This window comes from Lampetra fluviatilis, chromosome 12 (assembly GCF_964198595.1).
Source record: "Lampetra fluviatilis chromosome 12, kcLamFluv1.1, whole genome shotgun sequence".
NCBI lineage: Eukaryota > Metazoa > Chordata > Hyperoartia > Petromyzontiformes > Petromyzontidae > Lampetra > Lampetra fluviatilis.
The window spans coordinates 2,599,496-2,617,783 of record NC_136286.1 but is presented as its reverse complement, the minus strand read 5'-3'; the positions used below and the strand labels follow the sequence as shown (position 1 = coordinate 2,617,783).

The window sequence follows — 18,288 nt, the reverse complement described above, 5'->3', positions numbered from 1 at the left end:
GCAAGTGTGGCTTCTTCACATGTTTTTAATGAACAGATAATGCAAAGTCCGATGCTCTTTTGTTCAAAAGGGATGTATCAAATATTTCACCGAAATGGGGCATTTGGCCAACATTTTGTGGCTGTTTCAAAATGTTCTATTACCCTGAGCAGATGCCTTAACTAGGGCTGCCGCGATTTCATTTTTGCAAGATACGATAATCGAGATGTCAGTTTTCCCTTCTGCTGTGGCTGCAATTCGCGTTTTTATGCGTTAATGGACTTCTAGTAGGAACGAGGACTAATCCGTTCAACTGCATTTTTCACTCGACACAAGCTGCCACAAATCTTCCAATCGGCGTCACTCCACGGTCTAATGCTCAACTGGCGGTGTTACGCAGGAAACGATCGATGAATCAAATGGACTACGGAAGCGATGTCGTATAGCCAGCATGCAATGAAACTCCGGAAAAGGTTTGACAAGGCATGATGTGAATGCGTAACAGCTATGTTTTAGAACTTTAATTATCAATATGATCTTTCATTTATTGCGATTTCGTAAATATGTTCTCGTAAAAGTCGATACTTAAACATAAGACGAGCGGCGACAATCGCGATATTTTGCAAGACGGATATGGTTATCGCAGCTCTTATATGATGTGGTGTAGTATCTCGACATCACGGCACCTGCTCAATGCCAAATATTTGAAACAAGTTTTAGGGAGGGGGGGAGATGGTGCCAGTGTGTGGTGTGTTAGGTGTGCATCTTTTTTGTGATGTGGATTTACGTGTGTAGTATTTCGAAATATATCGCTGTACATTGCGTGTTTTGCGTATCGGTGTGTGGTGCTTGCTAACAGCACTAGCACCAAAAGTCTGTTAAGGCTATACAGGGGATCTGGTTTTTTTTGCTGTTTGGGGGCGGAGGCGCAGTGGTTCGTATACTGCACTTGAAAGTAGGCGACCCGAGTTCGATGCCGGCTCACGAACAATAATAGTGAATATCTGAACCGGTCCTGGGCCTCCCCTAGGTCGACTAAGCCTCAAGTGGGTACCTGATGCAGTGTCGCCACTAGGGAGACAAAGGAAGCCACCCACCCCCTCGTGTACCGTGCCAGCCTTCATAGATGCTCGCTAACACCACTTGCCCCAAGTCTATTAAGACTACATGGGTCTCTTGTGGTGTTTTGTGAATGTGCGTGTATGCCACTGTACACGTGTGTGTGGATGTGATGTGGATGTATTGCATATGTATTTGCACGTGTGTGTCTATCTTTGTCCTTTGCAATGGTGTCCAGGGTTGTCAACCCACACGCAACACGTCAGGACATGTTAACGTCTCACTATGCGTGTGTGTGATACTATTTACATGTTTTGTGTGTATATTTACCTTTGTGACGCGTGGTGTTTTGCGAACGTGAATGTTTGCATTGGTGTATAGGTCTGTCAGTGCGTCGCACTTTTAGATGCGTTTCTGGGGCCGTCTGGAACACTCTTCCTAATGATGTGGAAGCCACTGGAGCTATGCACTTTGAAATCTGGATTGAAAACTAATTTCCTTAGAACTGCTTTCTGGGTTTAGTTTTTTGTCCTTCCCACGCACCTCCGATTAGCATGGTTGGCCCTGTACGGTGCGAAAGATGTTCAACATCCATGTGTGTTTTCGCCTTTGTGTTCATGTTTACTCCGATTTGGTTCACCCATCTAGCAGCCGGCCAAATATTTAGAGAAAAAATAAATCCCGATCATCTGTAATAATTTGTTCTTAATCCCACAGCATTCAGACGAGACACTGTGTTGGCAGTACATGCCCATTGGTCCATTAACCCCTGGCACAAAGCACCAATGTTGTTGTAGACAAACATGAAAGCTGTTATTGCTGATTCTTGATCTGTAAATAACGCCCGTTCATATAGGTCAGATATGCAGAGCGCGGACACGCTGCACAGATAACCTGGTGTCATCATAATTTACAATAAAGACTTGCAGCACTGTCGGACTGCACAAGCCGCTTCACATCATAGGTAGTCGCTGAGCGTTTTTGAGAGCAAGTTTTTCGGGTTCAAGAGGAAACCCTCTCTCTTTGCTTTGCCCAATGGGACAAACAAACGAAAATAAATCGGACATCGCCATCAACGCAACGGGCTGTGCTTTACATAAAAATAAAAACATACAAATACAAGATTAACCCGTAACACGTTTGATTCCCTGCAGCAACGGTCAGTAGAATGTAACAGTTCAAAATACTTCTTCGTCCCCACCCTCCTCTTCGTGAAAACCTTCAACGACGGCGGGTCGATTGCCGGGCGTTCGCTGCCCCACCACGGCAGTGCCAGGAGAGCCGCGGGCGGCGACGGTGGCCGTCGCGCCGTTCACACCGTGACGGAGGGGCCGTGGCGGTGCGCCGCGACCCAGTCGTCGGGCGGGAGCCACACGAGGCCGTTGCCCTGGGGCGCGTGGCCGGAGGGCAGCAGCACGCGCGTCAGCCAGTGGCTGGGGCAGGGAACGGCGGTGGGGGGGGGAGAGGTGGCAGAAGTCGTGCGCGTTAAGACGTGCGGTGGCGTGAGACGTAGTGGCGTACATGGCGTGCACAAGTAAGCTCGTCTACGTTTTACCGATCGCCATTGAATGTTCGGTTCTGAATGTGAGGGCCGATGATGTTGAGAGTTTTGTTTACGTATGCGGTGTATTGTGCCGTGACCAAGGTCTCCCTTGAAGAAGAGCCTTTTGGTTTCGTGACGATGATACGCAGGGTGAGTTGGGGCAGCGGTGGAACATTGGATGTAGCACTGTGTTATGAATCTGGAGACGTGAGTTTGATTCCTGACGAATGCAAACAATCAGTGGAGAGTGATATCTAAATGAGTCCTAGAACAACCACAATCACCAACCTGAATTGACCAGGGTGGTGAAGTATGGCCAACATAACACGGGGAGCCCTTCAGGACACCAATTGATTGACAACAGGGCCTGCAAATGATTCCCGTTATTACTCCTCACGGCGAGGAGTTCTACACACATGTCACACAAGACGCGAGTGTCACGTCTCGAAGAAAAGTGACAATTATAAGTGACGCGTAAGATAAGTATGACAACAACACGAGCGCCCAGACGACAATCGGCGTACAGGAGCGCGTCACGCTCTGCTGATATACGCCACCCCCACCTGCGACGAGAGTACGAATATCATGACATTCAAACACACTACTGTACTCGGATATGGGGCGCCATGGTGGCGAGATATTAACTACCTCGCCTGGTATGGAGGAGGTTGTGGGTTCGATCCCAACCCTGACGCCTGCTGTATATTTTGAGTTTCATGTCTCTCCCCGTGGTCGCATGGATTTATTTTCTCCGGGTCCTCCGGTTTTTCCCTCCACATTTAGAAACGTGCATTTAAGAGCATTTGGCTGCTATAAATGTCCACGTGATAAGCAACTTCAATGAACTATCAGTTGTGGCCAAGTGTCTGAAAAAGAGCCATGGAGCTCAGTGGGCCTTGCCTGGTAAAATAAAAAGTTTAGTTTAGTATGTCATATTCATACCCTATGACAGGGGTATATCAAATATTAGAATGAGATTCCAAAATATGACATTCGTACCAACTAAAGTACCTACCCGCGTTCAACACCTGCACAATCTACGGACGGACGGAGACTAATGGGACGCACTGTTCTGCCCGGACGTACCTTCTGTGTTTGACGCCGAAAAACTGCTTCCAGTTGCTCAGAGATCCGAAATGGTAGGGGTTTCTAAAAACCTGCGGGAACACACGTGCAATCATCGGCGGGGGGGTGAGCCGTCTTAAGTACCGAAGCGTCCGCCACAAAGGAGCACGTAAAAGTTTGTAAATCGCCAATAAATGTTGCATATATATCCACAGGATAAAGCGTGAAGCAATGTAATTCTTTCTGCTGTGCTGGAATTTCTTCCAAGAGATGTTTTAGCCAAGTGGCAGAGATCAAATGCGATTGCAGAAATATTAACATTAGGGTTGAACAATATAAAGTCAAGCAGATACGTGACTTTACCGAAAGACCCAAGAATATAATTTTTTAAGTGAATTTTTCACTCATCTCGTGGCCAGAGCAAATCCAACTGAACCAAAGCAGAAAATAAACACTCCAGTACAGTACACACACACCCACACGTACCACTGGTACACACCTCCTGGAACTCGCACAATATATAACAACAACAGCCACCGTGACATCACGGCGCTTGTGCCAGGCTAGGTGCACTTTGAGGCCACAGTAGGTCATGGGGCATATTCAGTTGCCACGGATTGACTGAGATGACTGGCAGATGCACCACCAGTGCTCCCTACTGGCACAATAAGCAGTACACAAAAGACAAAGATGCTCCGTATAGCCTTAACAGACTGTTGAGGCAAGTGCTGTTAGCGAGCACCAATGAAGGCCGACATGGCACACTAAGGGATGGGTGGCCAACACCACACCCGGCTGCCTTTGTCTCCCCAGTGGCGATGTTTACACGCCACACCAGGCTGAGTCGACCTACTGGAGACCCAGAACTGGTTCGGATAATCGTCACTGGTGTTGGCCGTGAGTGGGAATCGAACTCGGGTCGCTGGGTTTCATGTGCTGACTCGCGCATGTGTACACACAGTCATACGCGTACTGGTGGTTAATTTCTGTGACTCGCACCTTCCCTTTCTTGTGGAGGCGCGTGCGCTCCTTGCGGTTGATGTGGCGCTCGACGCTTGTCTCCCCGCGCGAGATGAGCGCTGCGTGCCACAGCGTGAGCGCCCCCAGCACCACCGACACCGTGCTGCCCCCACCCCCACGCAATGCACAGCAGCGGACACAACACTCGCAGCGATTCGCAAAAACGACAAAGATTGCTATCGACGCAGCAGCGGCAAAGCAGTTACAAACCCGACGACCCGAGATCGAGTCACAGGCCGACTGCAAAACCTATCCCAGGCCTACCCGAGGTAGCGATATATTAACTACATCGCCCGTTATACAGGAGGTCGTGGATTCGATCCCGAACGATGCCTGTATATTTTGAGTTTGCATATCTCTCTCCCCGCGGTCGAGTGGATTCTTCTCAGGGTCCTCCAGTTTTTCCCCTCCACATTTAGAATCAACATGCATTGAGAGTATTTGGCTGCTATTAATTCCACGCGAGAAGCCGCTTTATTGAGCTATCATTTGTGATGGCCCAGGTTGCTTCTGAAAAAGAGCTGTATAGCTCAGTGGGCCTGACCTGGTAAAATTGAAAGTTTAGTGTTAGGTTCATTCAGCCTGAAATTAGTACCGGGTGCGGTGCGCGTGAACATCAGCACTGGGGAGACAAGGGCGGCCGGGTGCGGTGGTGGTCACACCACCGCATCTCGTGCGCCATACTTGCCCCTGGTGGTGCTCACTTCACCCTTTGCCGTTCCGAGACGACTGCAAGTCGCAGGGTGCGAGTCCCGTTCACCTCTGAATCTCGGAACGCGCAAGCGGCTCGGCGTAAACTTTATTTAGAGGCATAGCGGCGTTGTTTTTAAAGGCACTACTCACCGCAGAGAACTGCAGCGACACGACCGCACTCCACAATAGCTGGCGCCAAACTGTGCCGCGCATGGCCTTGTGGGAGCCTCGGTACCGATGAAGTAATTTTATTCCGGTTTTTGTTTTTATTCCGGTTTTGTTTTGCTGATGTGCATGTACGTCATCGGAATTCGGAATGGAAACGGAAGAAAAACTGATTATGTACACGTCATCGAAATGAGAAAGGGGTTAACAGCACTCGCCCCAACCATACCATTACGGGCCACACAATGGACGTGTGTGAGTGTGCCACCTGGTGAGGACCCACACGAAGACGATGCTGTTGTGAACGTGGTCCTCGCGCTTCTCGGGCTCAGCCGTGGTGGACGCCGGGGTGAGAAGCTTGAGGGGTGAGTGGCTCGGAGCGACCTGCCGGAAAAATCGGGGGATGGGGAATCAAGCAGGCGTCCCACGTCGTGTACACGTGCACAGGTACAGCCGCTGACTGACACGTAGGGTGAGGAGTCGTTCGATCTGACTTGGATGTATGCATGTTGAACTTCTTTCGCACCGTACGTAGCCAACCGTGCTAATCGGAGGTGCGGGGAAGGACAACAGTGCGGGTCAGTGAAGCCGAACGGCGGAGCATATCAGACGCAGAAATGGAAGGTACAACAATGGGTTTTTGCTGCACTGTCCCCAGCTGACAACAATTTTCCTGCAGCAACTCACGGCACCTGTTCTATGGTTGCTCATCCAAGCGCTAGCCAGGCTCATCCATGCTCAGCCTAAGACCTGACAATAAGATCGAGGGAATATTGCGAGCGATTTGCTAACAGGCGACTTCAGTACCCGGAGAAATGACCACACAGAAGCGAATACCATTCAAAGGTCCCCATCATTTCCCGGTGGATGTTGGGAGTTTCACAAATCTGTGTGTTCCAGAATCTGAATCTCTTTATCCTGAAGGAATCCGATGGGCCATGAAGCTCTTTAACACAAATGTCCAGTAGGGGCGGGTCAGAAGCGCTACAAGAGATCCGGCTACCCTCGGTTCGAAAGTGCGTCATCACAGGCGCGTAACACAACGCACCAGATTTCCGCTTATTGTTGTTGGTGGTGGTGGCTATTGTTGTTGCTGCTGTGGGAGTTGGTGCGTAATGGCATTGTTGTGGGGGGGAAGGGGGAGCCGCCGAGCGACCCACCTGCGAGGACGCTTGTGTGCGGAAGTACGTGCGGCTGAGCGTGATGCTTGTGAAGGCACAGCCCATGGACATGTAGAGGCAGAAGGAGAAGAAGTAGCGGTGGTTGTAGTTTCCGACGCAGTTGTTGAGCCAGGCTGGCAGACGGGGCCGTTAAGGAGACCTTCTCCGCCAAGTTGACAGCCCACCTCTTTTTTCATTTAAATACATTTTAATAGCGTTTTTGTTTCCAAATATTTCATCCCGATTGTGCTATCGGTGTCGTGCCATCTCTCGCAGAGCAGCGCGACCCTTCGTGTTTGAGAACGACCCATGGAAGTGGATATCACAGAGCTGCTTCTGAGATCCCTTCAAGTGTCCTCTGGTCCAGTGTCGGGCAGCACTTCTCACTCGCTTTAAATATGACATTTAGGTTTGGCACATGCCAGTAAAACTGATATTTAATATTTCGAATATGGAATGCATCCATATGAAAGTGCATAACCAAATGTATTGTGATGTTTACATTTGTACAATCATGGGTGGCTGGGCTAAGCCTGTCAACTCACTAGACTTGGGGAATGTGTTTAATCGCAGGCGGCTGACTGGAATCGAACCCACGTCCTCAGCGTTGCCAGTCCAGCGGCCTGACCTCTGAGCCGCCTAACCACCTGCCCCCCTCTTGTAATGGACACGTGTTTTTTTTGTTACATACGCTTCAAACTCTCATTATCCTTTAATGAGCGTGTTAGCATCACAAGCAACATCTCAATCATGGAATCTGCAATTGTTCTGAAATATGATGCAAGGAACAATTGTGAGGTTGGGTTGTTATTTTTCACTTGCAGTGTAATTGATGGATGATTACAGATTAAAATAAACACAAATGGATCCAGAGCCCCCAGTGCGAACACGTCAGGATACGGCAGTGATGATCCATCTTCAGAATGCACCTGTAATCGAGAGGAAACGATCAAATGAACACGCTGGCGTTTGTCTAAACACAAGACAAAAAGTAAAATGGGTCGTATGTAAAATAACCGAGGGCCAAATCGGACTTTGAAATACAAAGACGCGTCACGTTAAAATGCACATCAGTCACCTCAATTTGTGAGTGGTGCAGAAGCACAAATAACAATGACACTGCCTTGAAAGAGAAATCAATAATAGGCGGTGTTTTGGGCATTGGCCCTTATTCACAGGACATGGAGAGGCCAGCCAGTGACACAAGTGACTTGCCAGATTAGCGCAAGCTAGGATATTTGCAGTGAGTCATATTTATTCAGGCTGTTCTAACCGTGGGCCATATGAAATGAAGGCACAGTCCACATATGGCCTGCGGGTCGCAGGATCCCCACCATCTGGTGCAGGACAACGGCAAGAAGTTCACACACTCCTGCCCAGCCTGCAGCTGGATAAAGCTCCCCCCCCCCTCACCTCCCGTCCCCACCGCGCCCCCACCCCTGGCCACCGCACCTGTTGCAGATGCTGCAGTGGTGCGTACGCGGAGGCTTGGGAGCGATGCACCGCTTGCAGATGGACACGGCCGGCAAGTCCACTTGGCCCTGCGAGCCGGCACAATGAGCGAGCGCCGTCAACCGCGCACACCTCGCCGTGCACGCCGCAGAGAACTGCCCCCCCCCCTTTAGGCCGCAGCAGTTTCATGGATTTGGGGGCCAGGCTGACGAGATGTTAACTACCTCGGCTGGTATGCAGGAGGTCGTGAGTTCAATCCCAATCCTGATCCCTGTATACTTTAGAGTTTGCATGTTCTCCCCGTGGTTGCGTGGATTTTTCTCCGGGTCCTCCGGTTTTCCCTCCCCATTTAGAAACGGGCGTTTAGAGCATTTGGCTGCTATAAATTTCCACTCGATAAGCCACTTCCTTGAGCTATCATTTGTGACCAGGTTGTTTCTGAAAAAGAGCTCTATAGCTCAGTAGGTCCTATCTGGTTAAATACAAAAAATAGTTTTATAGTAGTTTAGTACACTGGGGAATCTGAGCATTACCGGGTTACCACATTTCTTTGTTTATTAAGTTTTTGAGTCAGTTGGCAAGGATTGCGCAAAACATAGCGCACTTTTCACCCAGGCAAGAAGGCAGCACAGGCTAAGTGTTTTTTGACGTAACATTAAGACTAGCAATAACACAATTAAGAATCACAGTTAAGAGACAAACAACATTTATACTATAAAAAAAAGTTACGATTGCGGAGTGCCAGTTATTAGGTTAATGACGATGGCTATGGTTATTTAGTGCCATTATCAAGTAAAAGAGAACAGGTTATGGTTGTGTATGTTGAATATTTAGTGCGAGTTGGTAAAGGAGCATCCGCTCCCAAGCCTCCGTGTACAGGAGCGGTTCAGATATCACTCGGCACCAGTGTTAGCCGTGGCCAAGAGTCAAACTCAGGTCGCTGGGTTCATATCGCACCGTGCCACTGTATGACCCATCACTACTATGCATGCAAATTTTATCGCTTGTGAAGGACTCTTTGCTGGTCTGCAACAAATTTTACGAAAACGAAATGTGTCCAATTGGTCGTTCACCAAGGCGATGGAGTGCTGAAATCAGCTCAGGTGCAGGTCGTGGTTCGATTATATTATTACATCGCAGAATCGTGAGAGATAGTGGCGGCTTAGGGAGGGCTTGTATCTATGTTGAACTTCTTTCGCAACATATGTAGAGCTAACAATGCGAATCAGAGGTGTGGGGGAAGGACAACTAAACACAAAAAGCTATTCTAAAGAAATTCATTTTCAATCTAGATTTAAAAGGCATGGCTGATGATGATCCTCCATATAGCATTAACAGACTGTTGGGGAAGTGCTGTTAGCAAGCATGTATGAAGACTGGCCGGCAAGGCACACAAGGGGGTGGGTGATGTTGTTTGCTCGTTATGGGCTTACCGACGGCGGGTACCCGGGCGATGTTGTGAGACCCTTGTAGTAGTGAAAGACGATCATGATGAGGAACCAGTTGGAGACGAGGATGAGAGCGGTGCTCACCGCTGGGCCATACTCGGCCAGGATGGCGGGCAGCACGCACACGTAGCCCACGACCACCACGCACGATGTGAGCCCTACCACCAGCGCTACAAAGACCTACACACAGGCAAGAACAAAGATCCCACCGGATAGCCTTTAGCCGACTGTTGGGGAAAGTGTTGTTAGCGAGCACTGATACACACAAACGTACCGTACTCGCATACAAAAACAACAGCCCATTAACAGTGTCGGCTACATCACCACGGTGCCTGTGCCAGGCTAGGTGCATTCTTAGGCCACATGCAGGTGTTGAAGGCTCACCGACAGGTCACAGGACATAGCTACACAAACAATTACGTAGCACACAACCACCAAAAACGCATATGAACATGAAGATCCCCTGTGCAAAGCCTTTAAGAGATTGCTGCAGGAAAGTGCTGTTAGCGAGCACCAGTTAAGGTCAGCATGGTGTATGAGAGGGTGGGGTAGCCAGTCCCATGCCCAGCTGTTGATGTTAACACACTGCACCAGGTAATTACTTATGGCTAAATCAACTGGGGAAGGCCGAAGACAGGTTTGATATTTCGGTACCACTTGGCACTGTTACGCATGGTAGTCCGCATTAAAATACTATTCCAGGTTCAACTCCGCTGAGCTTACGAGGTCTGATGACATCGGATGCATTCCGGCTGATATAGATCATAGGTGACTCTGCATTATTATCACGATACTAATTCCAATCAATGGATGGGATCGATCACTGAATATTCCTGGAGGCGACAGTTATGGCGACGCGTCCCCACCATGCCCTCGCCTCCCCCGCAACCTCAACACGTGCTCTCGCCCCACAAGTACGGACCAGGCCAAACCATCGCGTCAGGCGGTCGACGAGCCAGAAGAGCGGCTCGAACAGTGCGTCCACCATCGTGTCGTAGCTGGAGAACGAGTTGTACACAAGGCTCTTCAATGCCAGGCACGTGTACGCCCACGTCTTCCCGAGGCCGCGACCTCGGCTTCTGCCGCAGCTGCCCGCACACAAGCGGCCCAATCCGCGGGCCGTCTGTGCCACGGCGCGCATCCCGACGGAGTAGCCACCGGGTCCAGGTCCAGCCTGGCGTGGTTGCCAGGTACAGTCCTGTGGAGCAGCAACAGAGTAGTGGTAGGTTCACCTGGGCACGCGGATAACGAGAGGAGCTTTACTCTGAGCTGATGCTCTTGCACTTGCTCCTAACACTACTGCTGCTTCTGCTGTTAATGCTGAATGCTGCTCTTTCTGTTAATGCTGCTACTATTACTACTGCAGTGCCGTTACTGTTAATACAGTTGCTGCTGTTGCTATTACTGTTAATGCTGCTGCTGATACCGCTGCTGCTGCCGCCGCCGTCACAGAAGCTTTCTTTTATAATCTCTGATATTGCTGCTATTGTGCCGCTGTTAATGCGGCCACTGCTTGTGCTGCAATGGATGCTATTGCTGCTGCTGCTGCTGCTTCTTGTGACGCTATCGCTGTTACTCTTGCCGCGCCGTACACAACTAAAATAAGGCAAAAAAAACACCTGTCAGCATCACGTGAGCGTACATCGCGTACACAGACTTACAAAGGAAAAATTTACCCGGTGAGAAATCCGCAACTTGTCCTTAAAGAGGCGACTTGGTCAATGAACAACCACAAATCTGTCTCGTGTAAACAGTTGACGGCAGGTGCCTCGACTGTGCAAAGCTCAATTGCTGTGAGTGGCGCACAGCCACATGTCTAAAGTAGAGACGCTGCATTGTGGGGACAACGTGAACAGATTAATTAATTATGAATGATGTGCGTGGCCTAATAACCATCCACACGAGTGTGGTGGTGCCTGAGACGGAGACTCCACCCTCCACCCCATGCTGTTATTCTTGCCATCAATAAGGTTGCAGACGAACAAAAAAATAATGTTCTCTTGTCAATTGCTCCCAAAAGTGCACGTCTCTCTTTGAGCCGATGACTGTGAATCCATCACAAAAGCTTCGGTGAGGGAGCGGGGCACGAGCAGGCGGATTGGATAATTAATTAATCCGTGCATCTATCTGGGCCGCACAGGCACCCCAGCGGATGGGATTAAGAGCGATGACCGCCAATGCATCCACCTTTACCTTTCAAGCACGCAAAGCAATAGGATCAAAGTGACCAAGGGCTGCATATGGACTTTTTTTTTAATTATATACGTGAAAATGTAGTTGTCACGTGCAATTTGAGACAAATTACACGGCTGCTTTTTTATGTGCAAAAATGCACTTCCATTAAAGACTCATTGGTTTGTCTTTGTGAATTCAAGCTTCCAAATTACGTTCAGGTTTAGCATATTTGCGAGATTCGCGCGACAGAAAAATGTGTAATGCGAATCATGCCCACGTGCACTGCACTTGTCACACTTTTCTGTCTCGTGACATTTCCTGCACTTGGTCAAGCCACTGCTGGATAAGGGGCTCCCTTGCACATTTCGGTTATTCAAGATGTTATTTTACGATACTTCACACATCTGGTGAGTACAGGTTGAAGTCAGGGAGCATAGATTTGGGAGTATACACAGTACAACAATGGATTAGGCTGCACTGCCTTATTTTATTTTATCCAAATAAAGTTATCAGAAAAACGACTTGGAATAAAAACAAAGCCACAGATGGGATCTGACATCTGGATAGGTCTCTAGTATTTTATTATTATTTTATTTTATTTCTTTCGACGTGACTTTACCGAAAGAACCAAAGAGTAATTCCTGCAGTCACGAAAGCTTCGAATCTAGTTTGGATAGGTCTCTTAGGACAAGTCCTCTATCTGCACCTCCCGTTCATATGAGCAGATGGGATTAAGGGCGATTATAAACCGTGCATCGTCCCGTGTCTCTCAAACACCCACAGGCGATGGGATTAAGGCGACCTAACAGTTCACGCCGGTGGGTTCCACATCTCGACGGGTGAGTGTCGCCAATAGGCCCTATTGGAAGCCGTTTTGTGTCCAATATCAGGCAATCTCTATCCTTGACTCCGCGTGGTCGCCTCGCTCGCATGTTTAATAGTTTAATCCAGCCACGCGATTAGGCGGAATACTCCATGGCCTCAGAATAATTATTTCACGTATCCGTATTACCATGTGCGGGGCTACGTTATTGGGCAGCAGTGAGCAGTGAAGTAATAAGTAATATTTTTAAAAAATGCGCTTTAATGAAATGTACTGTACTATTTTATTTTATCTTTCTTTTTTTCACCTACGTGATTTTACCGAAAGAACCAAAGAGTATGGCCCCGAAGCTTGCCATAACGTAAGGGAACGTGGACAATTAGACCCAAGCCGAAAACAACATCTAAAAAATAATGTTTAAAAATGTTTTATTTTTTTATGATAGAATATAGTATTGTCATCAGTATGACACAAGTATACCAAGTTTGCAGTCGATGCCACATTGGGAAGTGGGTCAAAATTGAGTTACAAGATTTGAGGATACAACAACAGACGGGAGTGAAATAAAAGCGTGTAATAATATAAACACATCGTTCTGCTGTGCTGCCACTACTACCCATTCAGCAACCCGCGTAAACACCAGCGGTAGTGAATTATGGTCAAATAACCCCGACGGCCGGCACGGAGTGACGAGGCCCTCCCCACCATCCACTAGCGGCTTGACAAAGTTCTGTGACATAGGATTGAAAGTTCTGTGCCTGCACACTGAAGGCCCCCACGACCCACACAGGCAGACACAGGGGTAAACAGACCCCGGCTCTAGGGGTCAGAGAGTCTCCGGTGTGACCCCGACTTCCACACAAACACTGGTGAGGCAGTAGTTAGAAAAAAAGAGACATCAGTTTCGCGTGAGCAATTACGACTGGGTCTGTATGCGCCCGATAAACGACAATGGAATCAACATTCTGGGCGTTGAATCTCGAAACCCATCACCTTGAAACGTTCAATTTCTGGAACTCACTTCACTGGAATCCAACTAGACTGGAGCCCGTGTCCTATTGAACCTCCTTTGAAAGTTGGGTCCACTGAACCGTAAGAACGTAACAACCATTAAACCGGACTACCCTGGATTATCAACAACCTGTAACCCAAGGCCATGAGACTACTGCCACCGCAGATTCATGGCAAGAAAAGCAGTGACCCGGTACAGCCCAGCCCTACTCTCCCTAGCCCACTAAAATCCTAAACATTAAACCTCTAATCCCTTAACCGTTAACCCCTAAATATAACCGCAACTCGTAAGCTCTTACCCCATACGTGTAGCTGAAGAGGCCACCCCCATTAATGTTTCATCGTCAAAAACCCAAGGTATGTCTGTGATTGATCTTAAATCTTGTCTGTGATGGTATTTTACAAAAATCTCCAGAGCAGTAGCCGTGTCCTACTTTGCACCCTCTAACCTGACCCATAGAACTCTAAACCCCCTTCCTGGTGAAATTAAACCCTAGGGTTGTAATTATTCAAACCGTGGTGTGTAGCATAGAAGAACCCAGCAGGAACCTGTAAGCCCTTGTAACCCACCCACCCTGTCGTTCCAGCAGCAGCGGCAGCGGCTTCACCACGGCGCACTCAAAACTCCTCCTCCAGGCGGCTGGAGCGGCAGGGGTTGTGGGATCAGGGAGGGATCGAGGTTCGTTGTCGGGGATTTTGCTTCAGGCTCGGTGTCCCGGCTGGGTCCCGGGACCACAACCAGGATTAGAACCAGGTGGTGAGTCCAGCAACAGAACTCGAGACCAAAAAAAAAAATCAGGTTTCCTGCAACTTGGGTCTCGGGAGCTTGACACCAGGAACCAGAGCGTGGGACCATAGCCTGTGAACAGGATCTGGGAATAGGAACCTGGCCTAGATGCTAGTCCCGAGACCGCCACTAGGACACGGGGACCCAGGTCCCGGTTGTATCCGGTCTGGGCCCTGATCCACAGGAACCCCTTTACAGCGACATGAGCGGCCGGCGCTTATGGCGACACGAAAATGAATACAATCCCAGGCCGGTGAGGCTGCTGCTGCTACTGCTGCTGTAGGCGCGGGCCACAACAATGCTTGTCGGTGCGCCGGGCGCGTCTCTGATTTGTAATCAATGAGAATTGGGGCAGCAAGCAGCAGCAGCAGCAAGCGTCAGCACCACGGCGACCCTCCCACCAACACCGCACCTCGCGAAGTGCACGAGGGGGGGGGTGCCCTGTCAAGGAGGGGGGGGGCGGGGCGTGGCTTCGGAATTCCTACACCAGATGCGCGCCCACGCCGGCACCATGGCCGCCTCCGATTGGTCCACTCGATTAAAGAGGGTGGTGGGAGGGGAGAGGTGTGACCAATGAGCGCGCGCCCAGGCAGAGCGGTGGGGGGGGTTGCGCTGTCTATGCGCTCTATGAAATAAAAATGGGGGAGCGGTCAATTTTCCGGTTGAGACGTCTTGAAACCGGAAGTGGCGCGTTCCGCGGCCACGTGGCCCCGCCCCCACAATCTATCCCCCTCCCCCCGCGTGAAAGATTTAAATGTTCAACGATTTAACCATTCGATTAGTGAAAATCGATGTTGTCGTGTTTACCTTTGTTTTGTACCTGTACAGCCAGAGTCAGGGGGTCGGCAAAAAAAAGAACAAGAGCCAGCTATTTTTTTTCTTCCAAATTACCTTATATAAATATTAAAAAAAATCCCTTAATGTTTTAAATGTGATGGTGAATACAAAACGGTGGTTCCTTAATGAATAACATCACGAAGCGGTCCTTAAATAGCCGCAGGTTGCCGATCCCTTGGCCTAAGTCTTTACCGACTGTCTCGTCCGTTTGAAGCATTAGCCAAAAGGGTAAACGTTGAGTAAACGTTGAATTAATCGACAATGATAGGTTCTCACACGATTGCATGCATTAATTGCGAACACGTGAATCGAACTGAATCTAAGAAAATCATCATAGGGGCCGTCCATAAATGACGTCACACACCGAAGGGGGGAAGGGGGGTCAGACATTTGTGACGATGTGTGACGAGGGGGGGAGGGGGGGTTTTAGAACTGACGTCACATCAAAAATGCGCAATTTTAAATAAATATATAAATAGCATTGTTATAACACTAATTTTTATTATTTTTTATTATTAACTATTTTATTATTTAAATTTACTATAAGGTCACCTTTTATTTATTCCATGAAGGAGCATTTTGCTTCTCCATGGGAAAATGGAGAAGCATACATTTTGTAAAAAAAATTAATGATTGTTATTAAACATTTTTATTGTAATAATTCTACCAGGGCTTTCATTCTGTGGAAGGAATATGTGATTGTTATAATTATACACTCCATTTTACTTCGTTCTACGACAACGTTTCAAGTATTTTTTTTTATAGTTATAATTATTAAATATTAAAAGTCATTATAAGAGAATTTCAATGTAATATTCTGAACATCTGGAGTTTTAGTTAGACGTTGAATATTTTCAAGTGAATTTTATGCAAAATTTCAGCTTTCCAACGGCTCCTTTTTCATACGTGTTTTCTCCTACAACATCAGAATGCAGCGCCACATTGAATACGCACTACAATGACAATAGCTTAAAGTGATTTGAAGCATGTTTTATTTTAAAAATGGAATTACGGTTTTGGGGAGGTGGGGCAGAGCTTTGTGACGTCATATTTGAGGTGGGGTCTGACTTTTTGTGACGCCGTGTGACGAGAAAGAGAGGGGGGTCAAAATCGGCCACAATCGCGTGACGTCATTTATGGACGGCCCCATAGCCAATCGAATGGTTCCTCTCCTCCCTATCAAACCGCTTCTTCGGTGCTTCAATTAAAAAAAACACGGAGTGTGGTCCTGGCGCTGTTAAATGTATCTCCTCGCTCCCGCGTCGTGGCCCAGCGGTTGCGTGCTCGTTGCTTGGATGTAGAGGGTCACGGTTCGATTCCAGCAACTACATTCTGGTCAACACTGCACGTGTATTCACCATGCCGCGACACCACGTGCCGTCCGCGTCACAGTGAACGTCCCAGATCCAGTGACGTCATTCACAAGCATTAGGCCATTGTGTGTTGGCGTCATGGGCCAAATTAGAAACGTTACCTGCAAATTAATCGGGGTAATACATCGTACTGTATCATTGCCCCTGACTGCAAAAAAAATACTTGGCATGACCCCGGGTAAAATTAGCGGAACCTTTATGCTGATGACACTCAGCATTACATCGCAATTTACTGAACCCTACCTTGCTGTCCGTCCTCTCTTGGTTCTAAACGTTGCCAAAACTTACACAATTCTAAATAAAGACTCAAATTAGAGCGTGCACCTACTAAACTCTGACGAGTCATATGTGGCACATTAGGAATGGACCACTCTTTAATCATTTCCTCGTGCAGCAAGGGAGTAAAGTGTGGTTTTGTGAAAGTCTTTAAGTGCTCTACAGTACATCAATACACGTGTGTACACCAGCATGCGATACCCGAGTTGGGCCGACAGGGTTATTGATTAACTGCACTTGTACGCCAGTCACATGGTTAAAGGCGACTCGGTTGAAGATTGATGTGTGTTAATTCTAGATTGTGATTTATTTTTTATTTATTTTTGTTTTTATTTTATTTTTTTTTCATTAATTTTGATGTTTTACCTACGTGACTTTACCGAAAAAAACCTAAGAATATTGATGTGTGTGACATAACGTGCTGTTGCATTTTACAGATTAACCACAATAAATGTATATTCTTGGTTCTTTCGGTAAAGTCACGATTTGGAGCACCGGCCCACGTCCTTCATTTCGAGTGTGCAACATATTTGTGCGAAAACTCGGAGTTGCCATTGCTGCAGGACTTTATATCGACATATGCACATCTTACTAACCCTAACCGCATCCACCATTTCCTTCCCTCAGCTGTTGAGACCCTTGTCCATGCCTTCATCACATCTTGGCTATTGCCACTCTCCTCCTCTTTGACCTCCCTAAATCATTCATCCCAAATGTAGTGGTCAGACTTTCTCACTCACACCTGTTCAGTCAGGGGCAATGATACAGTACAATCCATACTCGGATTTTTGTAAGCAAGCCTGAGTCTCAAGACAGTATTTTTTTCAGGCGGCTCCTGTGTTGGGATCTATCGCTGTGGGATTAATTCAGAGTAGCACACATAAGAGAATAACATTCGAAGGTATGCACAAACAGGTTCGGGATCCTATTTGCTGCGCTACCATCTAATGCCCCCCTTAAAGCCCAATAACGTTTCACAAAACTGCATGATTCTCAAACCCTTGTCATAGACAGGACCGGGTTACAGCAGCGATAGCTCACCATTAACAATGGCGTCAATGAGATAAAAACGTAGATTTTTATTAATTTCATGTAAACTTTTAAAATACATCCCGACGCCATTTTGAAAGGTCACGTCCATTTTATTAACCGATCTTTCATCTGCTAATGGACTTGGCCTGGCCTTGTGATTGAACCAGGAGTCGGTGGTCCGTATTGTTTCCAGAATTGTATAAGAAATGTAATGTTTGCATGGAGAGTACTCGAGTATTAGAATGTGAACTATTATTATTGAGATATAAGTTGATAAAAAAATAAACACGATAGTATATGACTAACTAGGGCTGCAGTGATTAACCTCGGTGGACATTCATTTCATTGCAATAGATTATTAACTTCTTGACATGGAATCAGTTTTTCACC

General features: G+C 47.8%; 1 protein-coding gene across 1 annotated transcript; it reads right to left on the bottom strand.

Annotated features, from left to right (window-relative positions):
* Positions 1 to 7: 7 nt before the first annotated feature.
* Positions 8 to 14,785, bottom strand: LOC144935042 (palmitoyltransferase ZDHHC16-like). The gene is made up of 10 exons (XM_078861353.1): positions 14,168 to 14,785; positions 10,507 to 10,782; positions 9,570 to 9,764; positions 8,137 to 8,225; positions 7,585 to 7,613; positions 6,685 to 6,818; positions 5,793 to 5,908; positions 4,646 to 4,769; positions 3,668 to 3,738; positions 8 to 2,471 (listed from the first exon to the last, which is right to left on the bottom strand). Exons 2-10 carry the CDS (start codon positions 10,723 to 10,725, stop codon positions 2,351 to 2,353), a joined length of 1,098 nt encoding a protein of 365 aa, XP_078717479.1. The 5' UTR covers positions 10,726 to 10,782; positions 14,168 to 14,785; the 3' UTR covers positions 8 to 2,350.
* Positions 14,786 to 18,288: the final 3,503 nt, after the last annotated feature.